General features: G+C 36.5%; 1 protein-coding gene across 1 annotated transcript in view; it reads right to left on the bottom strand.

Moving 5' to 3' along the window:
- Nucleotides 1-18732, bottom strand: part of LOC106053438 (homeobox protein Nkx-6.2-like) — a 49488-nt gene extending 30756 nt beyond the window's left edge. The window contains exons 1-2 of the mRNA XM_056037477.1: nucleotides 18403-18732; nucleotides 17280-18100 (exon numbers count right to left, since the gene is read on the bottom strand). Coding sequence (XP_055893452.1) covers nucleotides 17280-17937 — 658 coding nt within the window. The 5' untranslated portion in view covers nucleotides 17938-18100; nucleotides 18403-18732. The remainder of the gene's footprint in view (nucleotides 1-17279; nucleotides 18101-18402) is intronic.
- Nucleotides 18733-19177: the final 445 nt, after the last annotated feature.

Genomic DNA, 19177 nt, shown 5'->3' with positions numbered 1-19177 from the left:
ATTCGTTGCCTACCGTGGGAGTAAAGTCAAGCGAATATGTATCTGTCCAGCCCGAGTGCAATGCTATTCTTAGAGCGATGTGTATCCTGCGGGGGGGGGGGGGGGGGGGGTGTAGGTGTGAGAAGTTATTTGGCCGCGGCGTGTAGCGCGGGTGCAGCGACTTCATAGTGTCACCTGTCCAGCGGTCAATAATTAAAAGTTAGCCCTAGAGAAGCTAGTTAATGTTTTACTTCGAGATTCGTCCCGTGAGAAACGGTGCGAGGGGAGATAAATCCTAAAAGAAATTAGCTGTGGGTGGACAAGAAAATAATTGTTTTAAGTTAAAATTAAAGTTTCTCACGGTTTGCTGGGAAAAACTAAAATGAACTTATGTATGCAAGTTTCGTATCGTCACAAAGACATTATTGATTCAAGAGGGTTTAATAAATTAATGTTCAGGAAAATGTGTGCACATCGTGGTCTAAGTCTAGATCTAAAGTCCTGTCATTGGAATATTACATTGTGAACTAGATCTATGCATTCGCTTAACCGGGATCTTGGGGTGAAGAGGGGTGGATCGTGACCTCCTCCGGGTGGATCGTGACCTCCTCCGGGTGGATCGTGACCTCCTCCGGGTGGATCGAGGTTTAGAAAATGTTCCATTCTGTTTGCATCTAACATTCATTCCTTTTCAAGAGAGAAACAATGGCTCTCTAAGTTGTGTTAAGGAGATATTCTTTTTTTTTTAAGTATTTGTCAGCCTTTTCTTGTTTCGTTTATAAATGAAGTAGAATCAATATTAAAACGAAAGGCTAAAGAAATAGATACAAAAAATGATATTAAAACAACGTAATGGAATCCTTATTTCCTGAAGCATTTTTGCGTCAGTCAATTTGTCTTAACCACGTGGTCTTCTTATAGTATGTGGAAATAATCAGAATGTACCGTGAATTGTTTCCATAGAAAGACCGTACAGATTAGAATTAGATCTGTGTACAAAACATTCACACTGAGGGAGCGGCATTAGACAGAAACTGTTGGAGGATGCCGGCTGAGCTACAGTTTGCCAGGCATTTCTAAAGCACTCAGTCCACTGTGTCTCTCACAAAAGAGGTAAATTTAGCAACCAACGCTTTCGATTGGGATTGTTACGGAAGAAGATTGCTAGCCATCGTAGCCCTGGCCGAGTAGTTTGTCCATGTCTAGGCTGTACATAATGTATTCACTAACAATAACGTTAGACACATGCAGTGCGTCTCTCTAAACAACAGGAACAGAACCAATGAAGTCTCCCTCGAATACAATCGCAATCAACAAACTGAGCTTTCAAAGACAGGGTCTGAGATAGTGTCAGTTTCATCCCCAAAATAGCCAGTCAATTCATAATGCTGATGCCAGTGCTCCGTTATATCCAAATCAAAGTTTTGACTCAGACGAAAGTATGTGAAGACCTTCCTTATATCTCTTTCATTGTAAACTAGTGGACGTGTTTCACCTATTTTATCGAGCGCAACTTCGCAAGATGTAAATACATTTACACTCTTAAATCTTGTTCAAAGAAACTTTCACAATTATCACATCGAAAGACAATTGGCAAAGATTTTTCCTCAATGGCAATATTCTAGACCTTAACAATAACCATACTTCTGTGCAAATAAAAACAAATGGTTACGACTAACCTGCTATAGCGTCTTTATATCTTTATCTATTCCAGAATCATTTCTGACATTTTTCTTTAAAATAGTTTTTAAAAACTAATTTCCAGAAATCGGAGTAACAGACCCCCGTGTTGAGACCCCCTGCGTGACGGCTTTGCTCCGTTCACTGTGGGAGATGTTAGTTTGGAGGTAAACGAGGCCGGCTTCACTAAAGGGAGAGCCTCATTAAGACGTCATCAAGCAATTAGACCAACTGGCGGAGTTAAGCGATTCCCCATCGCCGCCTATTCAATCTGGTTTTTAAGAGAAATTTTTCTGACAATGTGTTTTCCGGGCTTGGAGACTCGGGGATGGAGTAATGGAGAAAGAGAAAGAGAGAGAGAGAGAGAGAGAGAGAGAGAGAGGGAGAGAGATTGGATAAGGACTTTGTGACCGTGTATCCCAAACACTTGCAATAATTATTCACATCTAACATTCTTTGGCCGTGCTCACTGCTTCCGTTTTTGTCATCTCACGCGCCATAGACTTAAACACAAACAGGACCAGGTCTGGTAGAAGTGGTAGAATTGGTGGGGACTAAACAGTGGGGACTTACAAGTATGTGTTAAAGATGATGCACTCTTGGAGACCTAATCTTTATTTAATGAACACTTTCTCTGGGTCGCAACACTATGTGTGGAAAATGATTTTAAATAAAGTTCTTTATGTTCTTAGGGTAACTCAGAATTGGCAATAGTGTAACATTTTCTCGCACTGGGAGGCGGAGTTGATATAGACTACTGAATTAAATCTCGTAGTTTCAATAATGATATATGTAACTATTTGTAATGTTCCTGGCTGCATCTCTAACGGGTAATTGACATTTGTAAAAATGTTTTGCTGGTCACATTACGCCCTCGTTAACCGTTGTCCACAAAAATATGTGAACTTGACACAGTGGCGAAATGTCTATATCGTTAATCAGGCCCAGAATGGGCAGGTGGTGCCTCCAATAACTGGACCACCTTGATAGACAGTAAGTCCCTAAATGAGTTTATATATTCTGTAGTGACTCAATAGTAAGACGCGTAGAAGTTGGGTTTAATTGGGTATTTCCTTAGTGACGCGAAAGTACATTAAAAAGTTAGAACGGCAATTGGTTGGAGAGAGACTAACGGACAAGGAGAGACCGCTTGGTGTAACTTGACGACATGGACTCTGCCCTTCTTTCTGTAATCAAGTTTTGTGTTCTAAAAGGCCTGATGAACTTAATTCATATTTGTTCTTTTAGAGCTTGTACTTGAGAACTCGCGACTACATGCCATGTCATGTAAGCAGGATCACAACTTGTTCAACAACAACTACTCCACTCAACTACAACCATCAACAATTCCCTATGTATGTTGATGGCCAGTGATAAAGACTTTCTATAAGAACATGACTTGGACACAATCCTAAACAATGTGTCAGCGACTAGTTTGTTGATGGCTAGTGATAAAGACTTTCTATAAGAACATGACTTGGACACAATCCTAAACAATGTGTCAGCGACTAGTTTGTTGATGGCTAGTGATAAAGACTTTCTATAAGAACATGACTTGGACACAATCCTAAACAATGTGTCAGCGACTAGTTTGTTGATGGCTAGTGATAAAGACTTTCTATAAGAACATGACTTGGACACAATCCTAAACAATGTGTCAGCGACTAATTTGTTGATGGCTAGTGATAAAGACTTTCTATAAGCACATGACTTGGACACAATCCTAGACAATGTGTCAGTGACTAGTTTGTTGATGGCTACGGTAGAAAGAAATGTTCATGTCGTTCCTTTAGTGAAGTGTTATGTCGTACTCTATTTAGTCATTTCTTTTATAACTTCAAACCATGTAATATAGTTTTCTATTCGGACTAATTAAGATTTCGTTTGTACTGTAGATTTTTAAAAAATTTCTTAGAGCCTCTAAGTCATCTTTATGTTTACATACAATAAGTTAGGTCAATAACACATGCATGAGTTCAGTTTTTGAGGCTTGATCAAACTTAACCTGTTATGACGACAGATACGAATGGATACTTATCATATAACAAGCAAGATGTGGGCCGATAGTGAGTAATGCCAGGGCACCCAGCTCGTCCCTGACTTGACCTCATCTGGTGCTTTGAACGCCACATCGAATCTGAGACATTTCATTTTGTTAAGATGGCAACTTTCTTGGAAGAAAATGTATGGATGAATGTATTTGTGCACACTCGACTTTAGTGTCACGTGTTAGAGACGTCTCACTGGTTTTGTAGTGATAATGTTCTTGTTTAAACTGGTTGTTGTTTAAGCCTGCTATATCCCAAAATGAAGTGAAGGATTTTACCTTTCCCAAATTCTCGTCTGTTCCGGGACAATGAATTAAAATTTGGGCCCCACTCTTGAAATCAAGTTTGTCTTAACAGTATTTAAGTTTCTCTTTAGTTCCATCATTAAAGTTCTCACTTTTGAAGGTCAGAGAGGATGCAGACGTCTTACTTACATAAATCATGGCAGCACTTTGCCAGATTATTTTAAGGACAGAAAATGGTGAATTAAAAAATGGGCAAGGAATAGACATCAATGACTAGGGCACGAACCAGATCCTTCCATTTGACAACAGCTAGATACCTTTCAGAGTTTCTGTTATGACATATTCTGTTCCTTGTGATGCCATTCTAGATCTATTGGAGATTCTCACGAGCCGTGGCACTTTGTTACTTTCTATATTAGATCTGTTGTATTCCTACTACGTATTAGCTGCCCATTTGCTTTTAAATACATTTCATAGAGTACACGTTTAAAGCTTCTCTACAAATTATTTTGTGCTTTAAACGGAAGAACTTAGAAAATGTGAAGAAAAAAAGTGTGCATAGATTATCCTATACATTGGACAACCAAACTTATCAAGACTTTCTTTTTGTTGTTTGTACACAGGATAGACCAATAAAAAGAGAACTTCTTCAACAAACATTTAGCGATGCAAATATTTGTACAATATATCTAACAAATTATGCATTCTAGACTTAATATGTGTGACTTCTACATAAAGACTCTTCAAACGTCTGACGATTTTTAACTTCCTATTCCGTAATTTCAATCCAAGTATTGTATTGTCCCTTTAATTAAAAAAAAAAAACGAGCTTCGTTTAAATTTAATGTCAACATATTATAGTACAGATATAATCGTTAAAATTACGTTTTATTAGAGTTTCTGACTAAGATTTGATTCAATGCTCTAATTGAGAGGAATCTCTTGTGTGTGTAATACAACCTGTCCTTGACCTTATGAAGAAATGGGGAGAGACTGTGAATTGAAGAGAACGTTATAAATAAAGGAATGGGGGGGGGGGCATTATAACGTCAGTTTTTTAAGTATTTCATCCACGTCTTTCACTCAACATTAGAATTTCCTAGTTAACATACACACCGGCGTCTTTCTCTTATTAGATAAAACTTTGTCCATTGGCGTCTTTCACTCATCATCTTTTTAGCCCTTAACAATAAATACGTCATTTTTTTACTTGGTAAAGCTAATTACCTTGTCAGAGACGTCATTTTTTTAGCTTGGTAAATGTAATTACCTTGTCAGAGACGTCACTTTTTAACATGGTAGATGTAATTACCTTGTCAGAGACGTCATTTTTTTAACATGGTAGATGTAATTACCTTGTCAGAGACGTCATTTTTTAACATGGTAGATGTAATCACCTTGTCAGAGACGTCATTTTTTAACATGGTAGATGTAATTACCTTGTCAGAGACGTCATTTTTTAACATGGTAGATGTAATCACTTTGTCAAAGACGTCATTTTTAAAAACGTACATAGATGTAATTACCTTGTCAGAGACGTCATTTTTTAACATGTTGGATTTAATTACCTTGTCAAAGAGCAATGGTAACCCAGTTGTACACTTTTGTATCTGTCCATCTATAAGCAACATTACAGCGATGTTAACGAGCCTCGATTTGAATGAATAGGACCATAAAAAAGAAAACGTGATGAGCCGATTCCATGTTTAATCCAATATAACAGCCCAGTTTGGGCGGTGTGTGTGGGGCGGGACACGGGTGGAGGGGGCTATGTCAGAGCGGGAGCACTGCGTAAACAAATTAATAAAGCCTCGGCCAAACAAGTTTTCGGAAGGCCGTAAAAAAACGATCAGTTTGGTTTGCCTATATAATGGCGTTTTTGTTGGTCGTCACAAGGAGCGTTAACTCTGTCGCGAGCAATAAGAATACCGTCGGATAGATTTCCGTGACACCTCTGCCGTTAGATGATGAGTTTTCATTAATTTCCGGGCAAAATACAAAATGCAAAAAATAAATAGAAAATAAAGCGATTGTGCTCCGCGATAGCTCTGCGGTGTCCAGGCAAAATTTGTTGAATGTTTCTCCGCGATCCCGCCCAGTGGCGTGCCAGAGAATTATTGTGTATGCAAATGGTGTTCCTCTACCCCGAGTCGTTGAACCAACAGAACGTAAATATTGCCTGTATTATTTATGTTGCTCTCCTCCGCCTCTCCCTCAGCTCTCAGCTCACCCCTCCTCCCCCTGAAACCCTCTCACTAATCGTATCCACTATTTTCTTTTTCTTGTTATATTTTTATGACCCATCCTTTCTAGCGTCGCCTCAATTCAAGAGCTATCGACAATCGATCCACATTTACAGCTCCATCGGCGGAGGTTAGTGAGAAAGGAGGAAGGGGGATATGCACGTGCTCTATTTGAGATTTCCTCACAAAAGCAAGGGAGGAGGGGAAGTGGCTTGGCATTGAGCGGTGAGGCTGTATTGATAGGCTTTAATTGAACATTTGCTTGCACAACTTAACAATAGCCCAGCGTTTAAAAGAAAGTTTGGCCTGATCAGGATTAGATAATAAGTTCTGTATCCATCGCTTCTCAAGTAGTCCTGGCCTGTGTGATTATTATATGAATTTCTGAACAAGTTTATACACAACGTTATATATTGATCTGGTCAGGATAAATTACTTTGTTCTTAATTAAATCTCTTCTGGCGGTTCTCTTTTCTGAATGGACTTCATATGTGTAATAAATATTTATAAATTATATTATTATTAATGTTTTATTATATTATAAACAGTAAGATTACATTCTGGACATCGGGACATTAGGTCAATGAATTCTCTGTTCAGTTTGTTTGAACAAATCGATTGCTCGGCTTGGTTTGATGAGAGTATTCAGACTACCTTTGCGAAGGTTGGAAGTTTGAATCCTATTGACTAGCAAACTGTGTTAAAACGAGACTTTTCTGTTTGCGTGAAATACAAGCCGAAGCTTCCATTGTGTCTGTGGTAACATCTGGACAACAGAATTTGGTTGAGACTTACGTTTTATCTCATCGCTTTAAACTGAACCGCTCAGGTCCTTGAAGACTACGTGTGTGGTTAGGCATGGTGACTTGATGTACTTGATGGCTATGTTATTATGACTTATTTGTTAGCTAAGTTATGGCTATTTGTTTGATGGCTATGTTATTATGACTTATTTGTTAGCTATTTTATGGCTATTTGTTTGATGGCTATGTTATTATGACTTATTTGTTAGCTATGTTATGGCTATTTGTTTGATGGCTATGTTATTATAACTTATTTGTTAGCTATGTTATGGCTATTTGTTTGATGGCTATGTTATTATAACTTATTTGTTAGCTATGTTATGGCTATTTGTTTGATGGCTATGTTATTATAACTTATTTGTTAGCTATGTTATGGCTATTTGTTTGATGGCTATGTTATTATAACTTATTTGTTAGCTATGTTGTGGCTATTTGTTTGATGGCTATGTTGTTATGACTTATTGTTAGCTATGTTAAGGCTATTTGTTTACTGACTATATTATTATGACTATTTGTTAGCTATGTTATGGCTATTTGTTTGATGGCTATGTTATTATGACTATTTATTAGCTATGTTATGGCTATTTGTTTAATAACTATGTTATTATGACTATTTGTTAAATAGCTATGTTATTATGACTATTTGATGGCTATGTTATTATGACTATTTGTTTAATGACTATGTTATTATGACTATTTGTTTACTGACTATGTTATTATGACTATTTGTTTAATGACTATGTTATTATGACTATTTGTTTACTGACTATGTTATTATGACTATTTGTTTAATGACTATGTTATTATGACTATTTGTTTACTGACTATGTTATTATGACTATTTGTTTAATAACTATGTTATTATGACTATGTTATTATGACTATGTTATTATGACTATTTGTTTAATGACTATGTGCTTGATGATAAAAAAAAACGATGATTCTTTAATGTATTTATTAAATCTTAAACAGACCAAAGCTGACATTTCAAGCCATGTTAAGATTTCCTTGTAAACTGTTAGATTAGAATGTTTCTAAATTATTTTTGTAAATTACAATAATAAAAGAAAATGAATTTTTGTTAGTTCAAGAAATTCAAACAAATGAAAAGTATTTTTTAATCACATTTTGTTAGTCTCGGGGAACTAATTGATATTCTTCAGGTAATAACGAACATCAAGTCTGTTTTACTATCGGATCCTGAACCCTAGACAATAAAAAAGTAAAGTTCCCTTTTAGACCATGCGGTCTATAGAGCAGGTGATGTAAAGGTCATATTTTTCTGTGGCCCACGGACGCCCACGGTTAACGAGGGTATCATGTGACCAGCACAACGACCAACCGCATTTACTTTTCCCCAACTAATGTAAGGTCCATTCAAAGCTGTGTGGACTCAGAGGTGCCCTAAAGATTCTGAAATTAAACATCCCAGTATTAACTGAGATTTGAACCCGGGTCTCCTGGTTCGGAAGCCAATTGCTTTACCACTCAGCCATCGCGCCCCAACTTAAAATTGGTCTATATTTCATTAAGAGCAGTGTTTCTCAACCTTCGGAAAAAAAATTAAGTTGGTGGACTTCTTGACAGCGGCTAGGAGGTTTGGGGTAGAGACGAAAGGTTCCTTAGAGCCTTTTCTTGGATTCTTCAAATCAGAAACGCTTTCTCCTGACATCTACAGAGCTCATTGTTCATCTTATTTTATTTTTTAAAGGAATGTCAAATTAAGTAAATAAAGCAAAAGTGGGTGCATTGTGGCCTATACTGAAGTGTTACTGACAATCGAGGCACAAGTGGCGTAAGTATGTCTCTAATATTCATACTTATCGCAATATTATTGTTATGTTAAGCGATACCTCTCTTGGTCAGAAAAGAGACGCCAACAGAGCGATGGTTTAATGCTCGTTGGTTATCCGGTCGGTAGGTAGAACTGATTTGGCTGATACGTACTAAAATGTCTTACTTTTAAGAACTTTTAAAGTAATTTTTTTACTTGTTAAATGTTCTAATGCGAATTTATAGGCTCTAACTACATTGCAGATTTAACGGATTTGTTCCTGAGGGAAATAAAAAGATACCCAATTTGATTTAGATTAAGACTTTGAAGAGGTAGTCGCTGGAAAAAAAAAGTTTCTTCGCAAAAAAATAATATTTGAAAAAAGCTTCATTTTTGTTCAATATGCCTGTTTGGTTTTGTCACTGAACTCTAATTGAAAAGCTCTGAACAAACATTTAGAAAGTGAGAGAGAAGAAATGAAGTGGGTCTGATGGATTCTGCTCTAAATTGTGTGCATTTTGTAAGATTCCTGTGCAAATTGTGAGTTCTAGACCCAAAGTTATTTATACAATAGAAAAAAATTCGAGATTGAGTAAAGGTTGGGAAAAAGGCGACAAGGGAAAAAAATATTTGGGTTCAAAGTTCATCTCAATTGTAGCTCGTATTATAACTAGACGTTTGTCATGAATTCTAAACATTTTGCAAAACAAAAACTTTTTTTGAAATAAGTAAGACATGAAGTCATGCCAGAGAAGAAACATTATAAAAAGATGTCGCCATATTTGACTAGTCTGTTTTAACAGTCATGTTTTGGTTGGGGGCAAGTGAATCATCTCCATTTTAAAGTTATTACTAATGATTGCATTCGACATTAGAGAATAGAATGTGGGGCAACTCAATATAAGAATTTAATAGAATGTAATATATAGGATATACAACTTATATTTGTGTAGGATACACAACTTATAGTAGTGTAGGATATACAACTTATATTTGTGACCAGTGACAGACTTTCTACAAAACTTGTGTGATTTCTTTATTAAAATTGGAAAAAAAAAATAATGGTCTGTCTGGGGGTGGGGGCAATTGCATCTATTTATTTTATCGAATGACAAAAAGTTTTAAGCGACTTCTGAAAGTTGGTGAAATACGTTTCAGTCCAGGGAAGGGACGAGAAGGGAAACTGTTCCTGAGTTGAAAGCAGTTAGCATTATTGAATGGTCAGACTAAAAGAAGTGGCGGCCGTCGCATAACGCAATTGATAATGAAAGAAGATTGACAAAAGAGCTTTGATACTTCCATGACAATCAAAATAATTTTTTTTTTTTTTTGTGTGCAATCATTTCATTAACTCTTTCTCTCCTAAGTGACGATACCATCGTTGATTTGACCACTTTCAATTATTTTCTGGTTGTATAAACATTAATGTGTGTTCTATAAAAAGAGCATGCATTCCCCTTTCATTCTATAGCAAATAAAATATTTTTTTGATATTTTGATATTGAAGTTTAATCATAACAGAAAAGAGAACTACAAATGAGTAAAATAAATATTTCCGTCGAATCATGGGAAATAATTACGGAGAGAAAGAGTTAAGACATGAGAGAAAAGTTATCCACCCCCACACACACACTTGTAAACCCCCTCCATTATAATATTTAAAAAAAAAAGGTCATGGCAGAGACTGGAATTAAGAATATCAAGAAAAGCAACAGATTTATTTTTGTTTAGAAATCTGACCAGTGAACAACTTGGTTCAGTTTCTGTTGCATTGACTCACAACGTGGGAGACAGACTGTAGAGGTTTAGTTTATAAAATAGAACTGCATGACTCGTACTCAGCATTTCAACTTTCAAGAGACAGCGTATACTATTCAGACACAGCAGAATGAAACAACAAAAATGTTCTGGAAGCTCAAACTTGAGACTAGTGAGATTTTCCCTTGTGCCTTCATCCTACAGTGTAGTTTCTCGAAGACGTTCACAATGTACAATTCCATGCTTTGAGTTTAACCCATTGCCACTTGTACGTCCATCAGTTCTTATTTTGTTGTTTTTTTTTAATTAATAATAGTGTATGTGTTTTTAAGGAATAGTGTAAGTACACTAAACTTTCAGACTCAATTAAATCATATTTATTTTTTTTCTTTCAGAGGCTATATTATGAATCTGCCAAAAAAAATAAAAATTCGATTCTAATTAATTAGCTCTTTTTCCCTTTAATGTCATGGTTTTAAAAAACAACAACTACAGTTCAAACTTGTAAGAGTTTTGACAAGAAATAAAGAATTATCTTGCAACTAGTATTTTGTTGTCTTTTGTTTCATGACAACAACGAATCAGAACTAGATCTAGCATTCGAGGATTGCTGACTGGTCGTGTGTTATGCGCTCTGGACTGTTGTCTCAATAGTCTCGGGTTTGAACACTGCCGCCCCCCTCTTCCACATCCGAAACAGGTAAACCAAACACAACAAGCTTCTTCGTGTCCAGACCGTCAAACTGAGAAAAGACTAAAGTATAGAACTATACATAGTTGATTTCTGTCACCCCCCAGACTGTGGGACGGTATGGCCATTTCTTAAGAGAGATTTAGGATGTATGTTTATTGGTCCATTTCAGTTGAAAACACAATTAATCACTCTTGTATTTGTAGAATAGTGCAACATTTCGGCCAAGAAAATTGTTCAACAATAATACTAGGACTTGGTCTTTGAATCTGAAGATTAAGAAGCAATGCAGAATTTCACGTGGCTACGCAGTTCAAGCTGGGGGGACCTACATATTACTTTCCACATAAAGAACAAAAAAAAATGCATGCAGATCCCATTATGTACCATAATCTATAAAGCATGATCTGTTGTTTTTTTAATTATTATTTTATTTCTATAAATTGCTCTCAAGCTATTTCCCTTGCATTTTTTTCATTGCGCTTACATTTTTGTATCTATAGGACTTATATATTTCAGTGCTTCCTTACAGTTCTCTATTATATCATCCATTAACTCGCATATCATGCTTACATTTTTTTTATCATGATTACATTTGCATATCATACTTTCTATGAATAGCACGCTGTTTGGTGTATCCGGTGTACAGATCACGGAGTTATTGATGAGCGAAGTCCTGTAATAAGCTAGATTATATTTGTATGCACTTTTCAAAACAGTTCTAAGTTCTTTCGCTTGTAGCAACAGTAATCTTTCACTATGGCGTCCCAGACATTCTTCTTTAGCGGCCCTCGAAAGAGGAATAAAAGCCATTAATTTTGTGTGGTTTGTCTGTCCGTCCGTCCGTCCCGTTTAAATCTCGTAAACTAGAAAAGATATTGAAAATCCGACATCGTGATATCTTAGACCATTCAAAGTTCTGATGCAATGGCTACTTTTTTCTTTTCTTAAAGTGAAAATTTTAATTTTTAAAATCAACTATGCAAGCAATTTTTTAAAAACAAAATTACACCATTTTTACAACTATTCACTATTAATAGTAACAAACACGGGAGGCTATATAGTAAGGGAGACGACAATTTACCATATTTTTAACACATTTATGCAAACGGTTTTAGATTTTTTGTCAAAAGTTATTTTTTTGTTACAAATGTATTGCTAAGTTAAGTACGTTCTGTCCTACCAACTACTTCTTTTACAACAAAAAAGTGTCTGCTTTTATTTTTGAAGTGAAAAAATCGATTTCGTACGCTTATAAGTGTAACATAATTTAAAACAACAATTAATAAGTAGTTTCTAATTAGTAAAAGATAAAGGGTACGCACGAGCCAAACCAATGTACCACAGAACAATGAGATCAATTAGATAATCATTAAATGACATCAGTTAGGCCAGGTTCACATCGAACTTCTCCTTAGCCTTCACCTATCCCTTGGTCTGCTGGACCGTTGGGGCACCACTCAAGATCCTTCTCCATTCTTCTTTGTCATTTGTCTTTGATAGAATTTTATTCAGTTATTCTTTTACCTGCCTGGGAGGACCACTTCGGGGGCGATTTTGAGTTTGTGTTTCCACACAGTCTTCGTAACCTTGTTTGTCTCAATTTATGCCAAAATCTCTTACTATCTTCCTCTTTCCATTTTCTTACATTAGGTTCCATTATAGTGCCGCAACATTTCTTCATATTCTTTTCTTAATTTTTTTCTATCTTACTGAATTGTATTGCTTAAAAAGAGAGTAAACGTTATTTTAAAGGTCAAAGTGTAAGTAATCGCAGATTACTGGGATGAACTTTTAGAATGAAAATCTTTAATAGAGAAGGTGAACTAAATTGGAGGTCTACTATTACTTATAAGCTACTTTAATTCAACGAGTAATGTTGATTTTTATTAATAAGAGTTTTACTCAGCAACCAAATCCAAAAATGTTTCGTCAATAATTCTACTGTTAACCATTTTAATTCATCGGATATTTTAACATGACAGTGCCGGCCTTAGGTACTGGAAACTAGGCATCCGCCTAGGGCCTCCAATCAGTGTGTGCGTGTGTGTGTGTGGGGGGGGGAGGACTTGCACAGGACTACTTACTATTAACTTCATATGAGTTCAAAAAACTCTGTGACTTAGGGATTATGGTGACTTAACAGTGACCCAACCACTCGTCTGTATCGGTGACCACACTGACCAGTAGAGCTGGGGGAGACGGGAGTCAAGAGTTTCGCTCTACAAACACTGGGAATCGAGCTCTAGACCTACGGTTCAGAAGCTGGGCGCTTTATCACTCAACCCGTTGGTAGTGACAGTAACAATCGGTTTGACAGGCCCTGACCGAGTGATATTGACAGCGTGACTATGAGTGAACGAAACGGTACCGAAGCAAGTATTTCTTGTACCCGAAAAAAACAAGAATAAAATAATTAGTTAATTAACTATTAGTAATTAATTATTTTATTTGGTCGAACAAGGAATAGAAATTGTACTTGACTGGTGTGTTGGCGTAAGTTGAATTAGTCCCCTTTAAAGTTCCAGTAAAGAATTAGGTCATGGCTTTAACTAAAAATACAGAGCTATGAAACCTTCTATTTTCATAAACACTTTGCTGGCACAGTGGTTAGTGTATTGGCTTGAGGAGGCTAAATCCTTTTAGTTCTAATTCAAGTAGAACATTTTTTTTTTAAATTTATAAAATGTATTTCAAAAGCAATCACGGTAAAATGTACAAGATAACCACTTCTTCCACCCCCCCCCCCCATTTTTATTTCCCAAACTGACAAGACAGGTGCTAGGATCATTGCGTAGTGAGAAAGCGAATATCATGAAATTGCTCTAAACAAAAACAATCGGTAAAAATATTTCGAACTGCAAAGATTTATTATTGTTAGTCTATATATAATTACAAATGTGATTACTTGGCTGATCCAGACTAATTGACAATATACAATTATTATAAGCTTTTTTTTTTAATGAGATTATTTTTTTAATATTTTGGCTTGTTAAAGGACTATATTATGCAATATGTTCTTTTAAACTTTAAAGTTGTGGTAGAGAGTGAAATTCCAAATAAAATTATTTTTTAATGTTTAATTTATGAAACTGCTTATTATTCTAATTAGTTTACGAGCATACAAGAAAGGAAATACAATTTTTTAGTCTCTAAATAATTTTCAATTCCGGTTGGTTTCTATTACGTAAATATATAGGTTCTAGCTGCTCTAATATTCAAATCTATTACGTCTATGACCTGCTAGATCACGTGATCAAGTTATTTAGATAACGTTTTCATCACAAAACAAAGACAAACTTTCTATTGACAAACTGTTCAGTCGTATTTGGAGATTTTCATTTATCGCAGATCAGCTTAAAGGCTTTTTAAAAATTATTTCTGGCGAGGCCGTCGTTAGACTTGATCAGGTCTTCAGGCTTTAGTAAAGACCAGATAGTATGTCAGGGCCAAATGTGATTTTCGGTTACCTATAGGGTGAAACTTAAAAAGATTACAATTATTAGGTAGATAGAAGTGAAAAAAATATCTTTAACTTCAAATCACGTCCTGCCAATAAAAATAAAAAGACTTTTAAAAGGAACAGTTTACAAATGTTTAGTATCCCATCTCTTTAAAAACTTCATTAGGCTTAAAAAGTTACATTGAACTAAAATATTTTTTTTAATTAATTGCCTTCGTCAAAGCAATATGACATGACCCCACGAGAAACTGTGTAGTCTGTCACTTTCTAGGAGCATTAGACTGGCGGAACATAATTTACCTTGAGCCATTTTTTGTTTAAAGTTAAACAGAGACTGTTATTTACTTTACTTGCCCCACGTTTGTAATAGAAATAACTAGTCGACCGGCGGCATAGCATACGCCGCTATTTTGCAGGGCCTGCATAAGGTGACTGCAGTGGGCTCCGCACTTATGCGACCGCAGTGGGCCCCGCACTTTCATAGGACCCGCGCTAATTCTAGGTGTATAAATTATTAAATTAAATCATTGTATAACTTATAACAGATTTTCCACGGCCTCCTGTCAATTTACCAGGAGCTCCTGAAAATCTCCTGAAATTGCAAAATATACGAAAAAGTCCTGGAAATATCCGGAAATTATTAAAATCTTTAGAAAACTCATACGAATCTCCTGAAATATATAGACAAAAATTTTCATTTTGGGGTGTCATTCAATAAGAAAAATGCCAATCCTACGCGCGATAAAAAAAAACGGCATTATCCCGTAATTGTGTAATCTGGTGAAAGAAGCTTCAAACTAGTGAAGAATTACTTAAGTTCAACAATTCTCGTAGATAGATTAAAATATGCGGTAATTATTAACTATTGAGTGTGATCTATGAAATTTTCATGATACACTGTATGACTTTGCTACACTTAAGGCTCGTAAAGTTCGTGGGATAACTCTATCCGCAGAAATAAAAGAGTGATCTTTCCTTTACTTCTTCTTCTCGTCCAAACTCTTGAGCGAAGAAGAGAATAATATATATAGATAACAATTCTAAATATATTTGTTATTACTGGAAGTAATGTTCAAACTTATCGGTAATCTCAGCAGACATAATGACTTATAATGCCAGTTCATCAGTGCCAACTCAAGGCACGAATAGACGCGCTAAAAAAAAATAGGCGAAAAGAATGAGACTTTACGACATTGAAACAAACCCTATTTCTATTCCAACGAATGAGACTTTACGACATTGAAACAAACCCTATTTCTATTCAAACGTATAAAATAGTTTATTCCCTCGGATATATATTGTGTATAGGTGTATCCCGAAATGTGGCGCTTCTGAGCTCTAGCCTTTGTGACCTCTACATAAGTGCCCCCTTTGGTTCTGGTGTATAGGAGGAGTCTTGTATTTGTTGTAAAGGAATAAGTCTAAGGACGACACTCGTCACGAAAGATTATTCAGATACGGTGTAAAAAATGTGTATGTTTTAAAAAGATAATTTGTGTACCCTTTTTAGTTTTGTAAAATGTAATTTATTAGCGATTGTAGCTTGAAGCGCATATATAGACAAAATGTAGATAAAACATTTCAATAGCGTCCTTAACACTGTTTAGTTTTGTTGACTTCATTCGAAATCATTTCCAGTCTATTTCTGTTTATTTCCTAACATTCTTTTTAGATTACCTATTATCGCACCCCATTTCTTTATATCGCTTGCTCTTCTTTTTCTATGTTACTGTATTTTATTGTTTAAATAATGTAAACTTGATCTTCAACATTTCCAAACCAAACCAAACAGAAGATAACTGTGAGACGTTGTCGTGAAATCCCCCCCCCCCCCATGCTCGCCACTAACGGAAGAAAGGGCGCTCCAACTCCCATGAAATAAATCAAGCTAAATAGTTGACATGATGATAAGGGTGGCTTGTGTGAGAATCTGCCCAGAATGGGCACTTGCTAGTTTTTATGAAGTACATCAAAGCTAAATCAGCCAAATAAAAAATTTTATAATTGAAGTGAATCTATAGCAATAGCAATACCACTACCGTACAAGTATAGGAAGTATTGTGTGTGACTGGTCTGAATTCATAGAACATTATTTTGAGAACATCAAATGCTACAGACCAATGTCATATACCTGAAACACTTTTACCAATTTATTTATAATTTAAAAAAAAAATTCATAAATCAACTAATGAGATTTGTAGATCTGATGGATAAACACTACGTTTGTTTTATATACGGCCTATATTTGTTTTTGTTTAGGTTTAGTTTTTGTTTGTTAAATTACTTTGTTTTGTTTTCGGCTCATTTTTTGATTATTTTGTTTTGTTTGTTGCTTGATTTTATATTTATTTTGTTTTGATTTTTTTGTTTCTGTTTTCTTCAAACGATAAATGGACGCGTTTAAAAGTAAAATAAATAAATTTGTAAAAGTGTAAAACATAAAAAAACGTTGCCCTATAAGTTGTTCTATAAGTTGTTCTATAATTTGTTCTATAAGTTGTTCTATAAGTTGTTCTATAATTTGTCATATATGTTGGGATTGTTTAACACTCCTGTTTGGGTGGCCCACATTTTAGAAAACAAACTACTACTCACCTGGAGGTCTCCAAGGTTGGGGTAAAACTCCAGGCCAGTAGATGGGAGGTCTTCCAGGTAGCTCAGCAAGCTTTGGAAATCTGGCTTGGTGGCCTAAATACATGCTCGTACTTAGCCTGGGCAGTCCCAGGGCCGCGTGGGGTCGGCTCAAAATGTCATTGATTCCGTGAGGCGTGGATAACGCATGCGACATGGCGGCTTGCATTTGTTTCAGTGTATCAGGGGAGTAGTCTTGGGAGAGGAAGCTGCCAGACCCTGAGGGAAATTTCATTTCTGTCAGATTATGCAACGCCGCCAGAGGTGGCGAGCTCAACACGAAGGCGCTCTGTTGTCTCGAGGCTTCCATCTGCCCTTGATGGTTCATGTTTAGAATTGACGCCATGGACGGCGGGCAACCGGATCCCGAGGTGGGCCCGCTCCCCGATACGGGGCTGTGGTGTGAGTGGTGGTGATGGTGGCCGCCGAAGCCGTTCTGTCCGGGCATATCGTTGCCGACGTTGTTGCAGTAATCCAGCATCTCCGAGGATGTTGCCTCCGGGGACGAGGAGCTCGACGAAGTGGAGGAGTTGGATAGTCCAGAAAAGCAAGCTGCCAGACCTGCGTAGCTGGGTGTTCCTGCGTAGTAATTCAGTCTGGTGTGTGGTGTGCCACTGTACATAGAAGAAAAGGAGGACCGACCTTCTGATGGACTACATCAGAATTTTAAAAAGTTGGATTGCGTTTTAATATGATGAAATCATTGAAACTTAGAAATAGATAACACACGATTCAAATATTTCCATTTTTAGTTATCACAGGGAATCATGCGAATTAATATCAGGCTGTAAATATTCAATGTTAGAACATTAATAACATTTTTTAAATAATTATAATAATAACAATGGTAATAGTTGTGGCTATAATAATAATAGTAACAATAATAATTAAATTAATTTGATAACAGTTAACAATTAGCGTTACGAAAAATGAAAAAAAATGTGTGTTGACATTATAGATTAACATCTTATATTCTTAATGTATTTAATAATAAAATGAACATAGCAATAGTTGTTCAAAAATAGACAAACTAATGTGTATACATTTAATTCATTTACACTAGATACGGTAAACGAAACAGTCTTACGGTATGGCGGTACAAACAGCCTTCAGTTCATGCTATGTCCGAGATGCACCTTAGTTCTATAATGTTGTCTCTATTAAAAGTGTTCCCAACGCATGAGCTCACGAATGAAACAAACCCAACTCGCACTGAGTAGACAATGAACGAGCTGTCTACCTGAAACAGACACGCGTGCAAGGCAATGATAGGTCCCTACTTTACTATCGACAGTTTTTTTGTTTCTTTCTTTAAAAAAAAAACAACCTTCTATCATAACAATCCGCTTCTCTTCCTGGGGGCTGAGCCTACAGCCAGGGCAAAAGCGTTTTACATTTTCGCCGCCCCAACACCCCGACTCCGGCCATTACTTCCCCGCCGTTAGCATTGATCCGCTGTTTGTCAGCGTAACAGGGGTGTGCGTGGAGGGTGTGCGTTCATGCGATATCTCGCTCTACCATTGGCTGCTCATCCCCCAGATCAGCTGTCAGCCCAGCCAAGGACGGTTTATCCGTCGCTATTGGTTCTAAGATTTGTACGAGGGTGGAGGGAGGGTAGGGAGAGCGCTTAGAAGAGGGGGGGGGGAGGAGGGAGGTGAATCGGGGATTCGTATTTTCGTATGAGGTCTCTGTTAATGCTTGTGTCGCTATTCCCAAATGTCAAAGCAGATGAATGGCTCAATGGTCGACCTTCCCATGTCCTGCTGGATAGAAGCGAAGGCAGAGATTTCTTTCTTTTTTTTTTTTTTTTGGTCAGATTTCAAACTCCCCGGCTCCCTTCATTATGTTTCTGTGCAAGAGAA

This window comes from Biomphalaria glabrata, chromosome 1 (assembly GCF_947242115.1).
Source record: "Biomphalaria glabrata chromosome 1, xgBioGlab47.1, whole genome shotgun sequence".
Classification (NCBI taxonomy): domain Eukaryota; kingdom Metazoa; phylum Mollusca; class Gastropoda; family Planorbidae; genus Biomphalaria; species Biomphalaria glabrata.
Note: the sequence above shows the minus strand (reverse complement) of the source record. Positions and strands in the feature narration are given on the sequence as shown.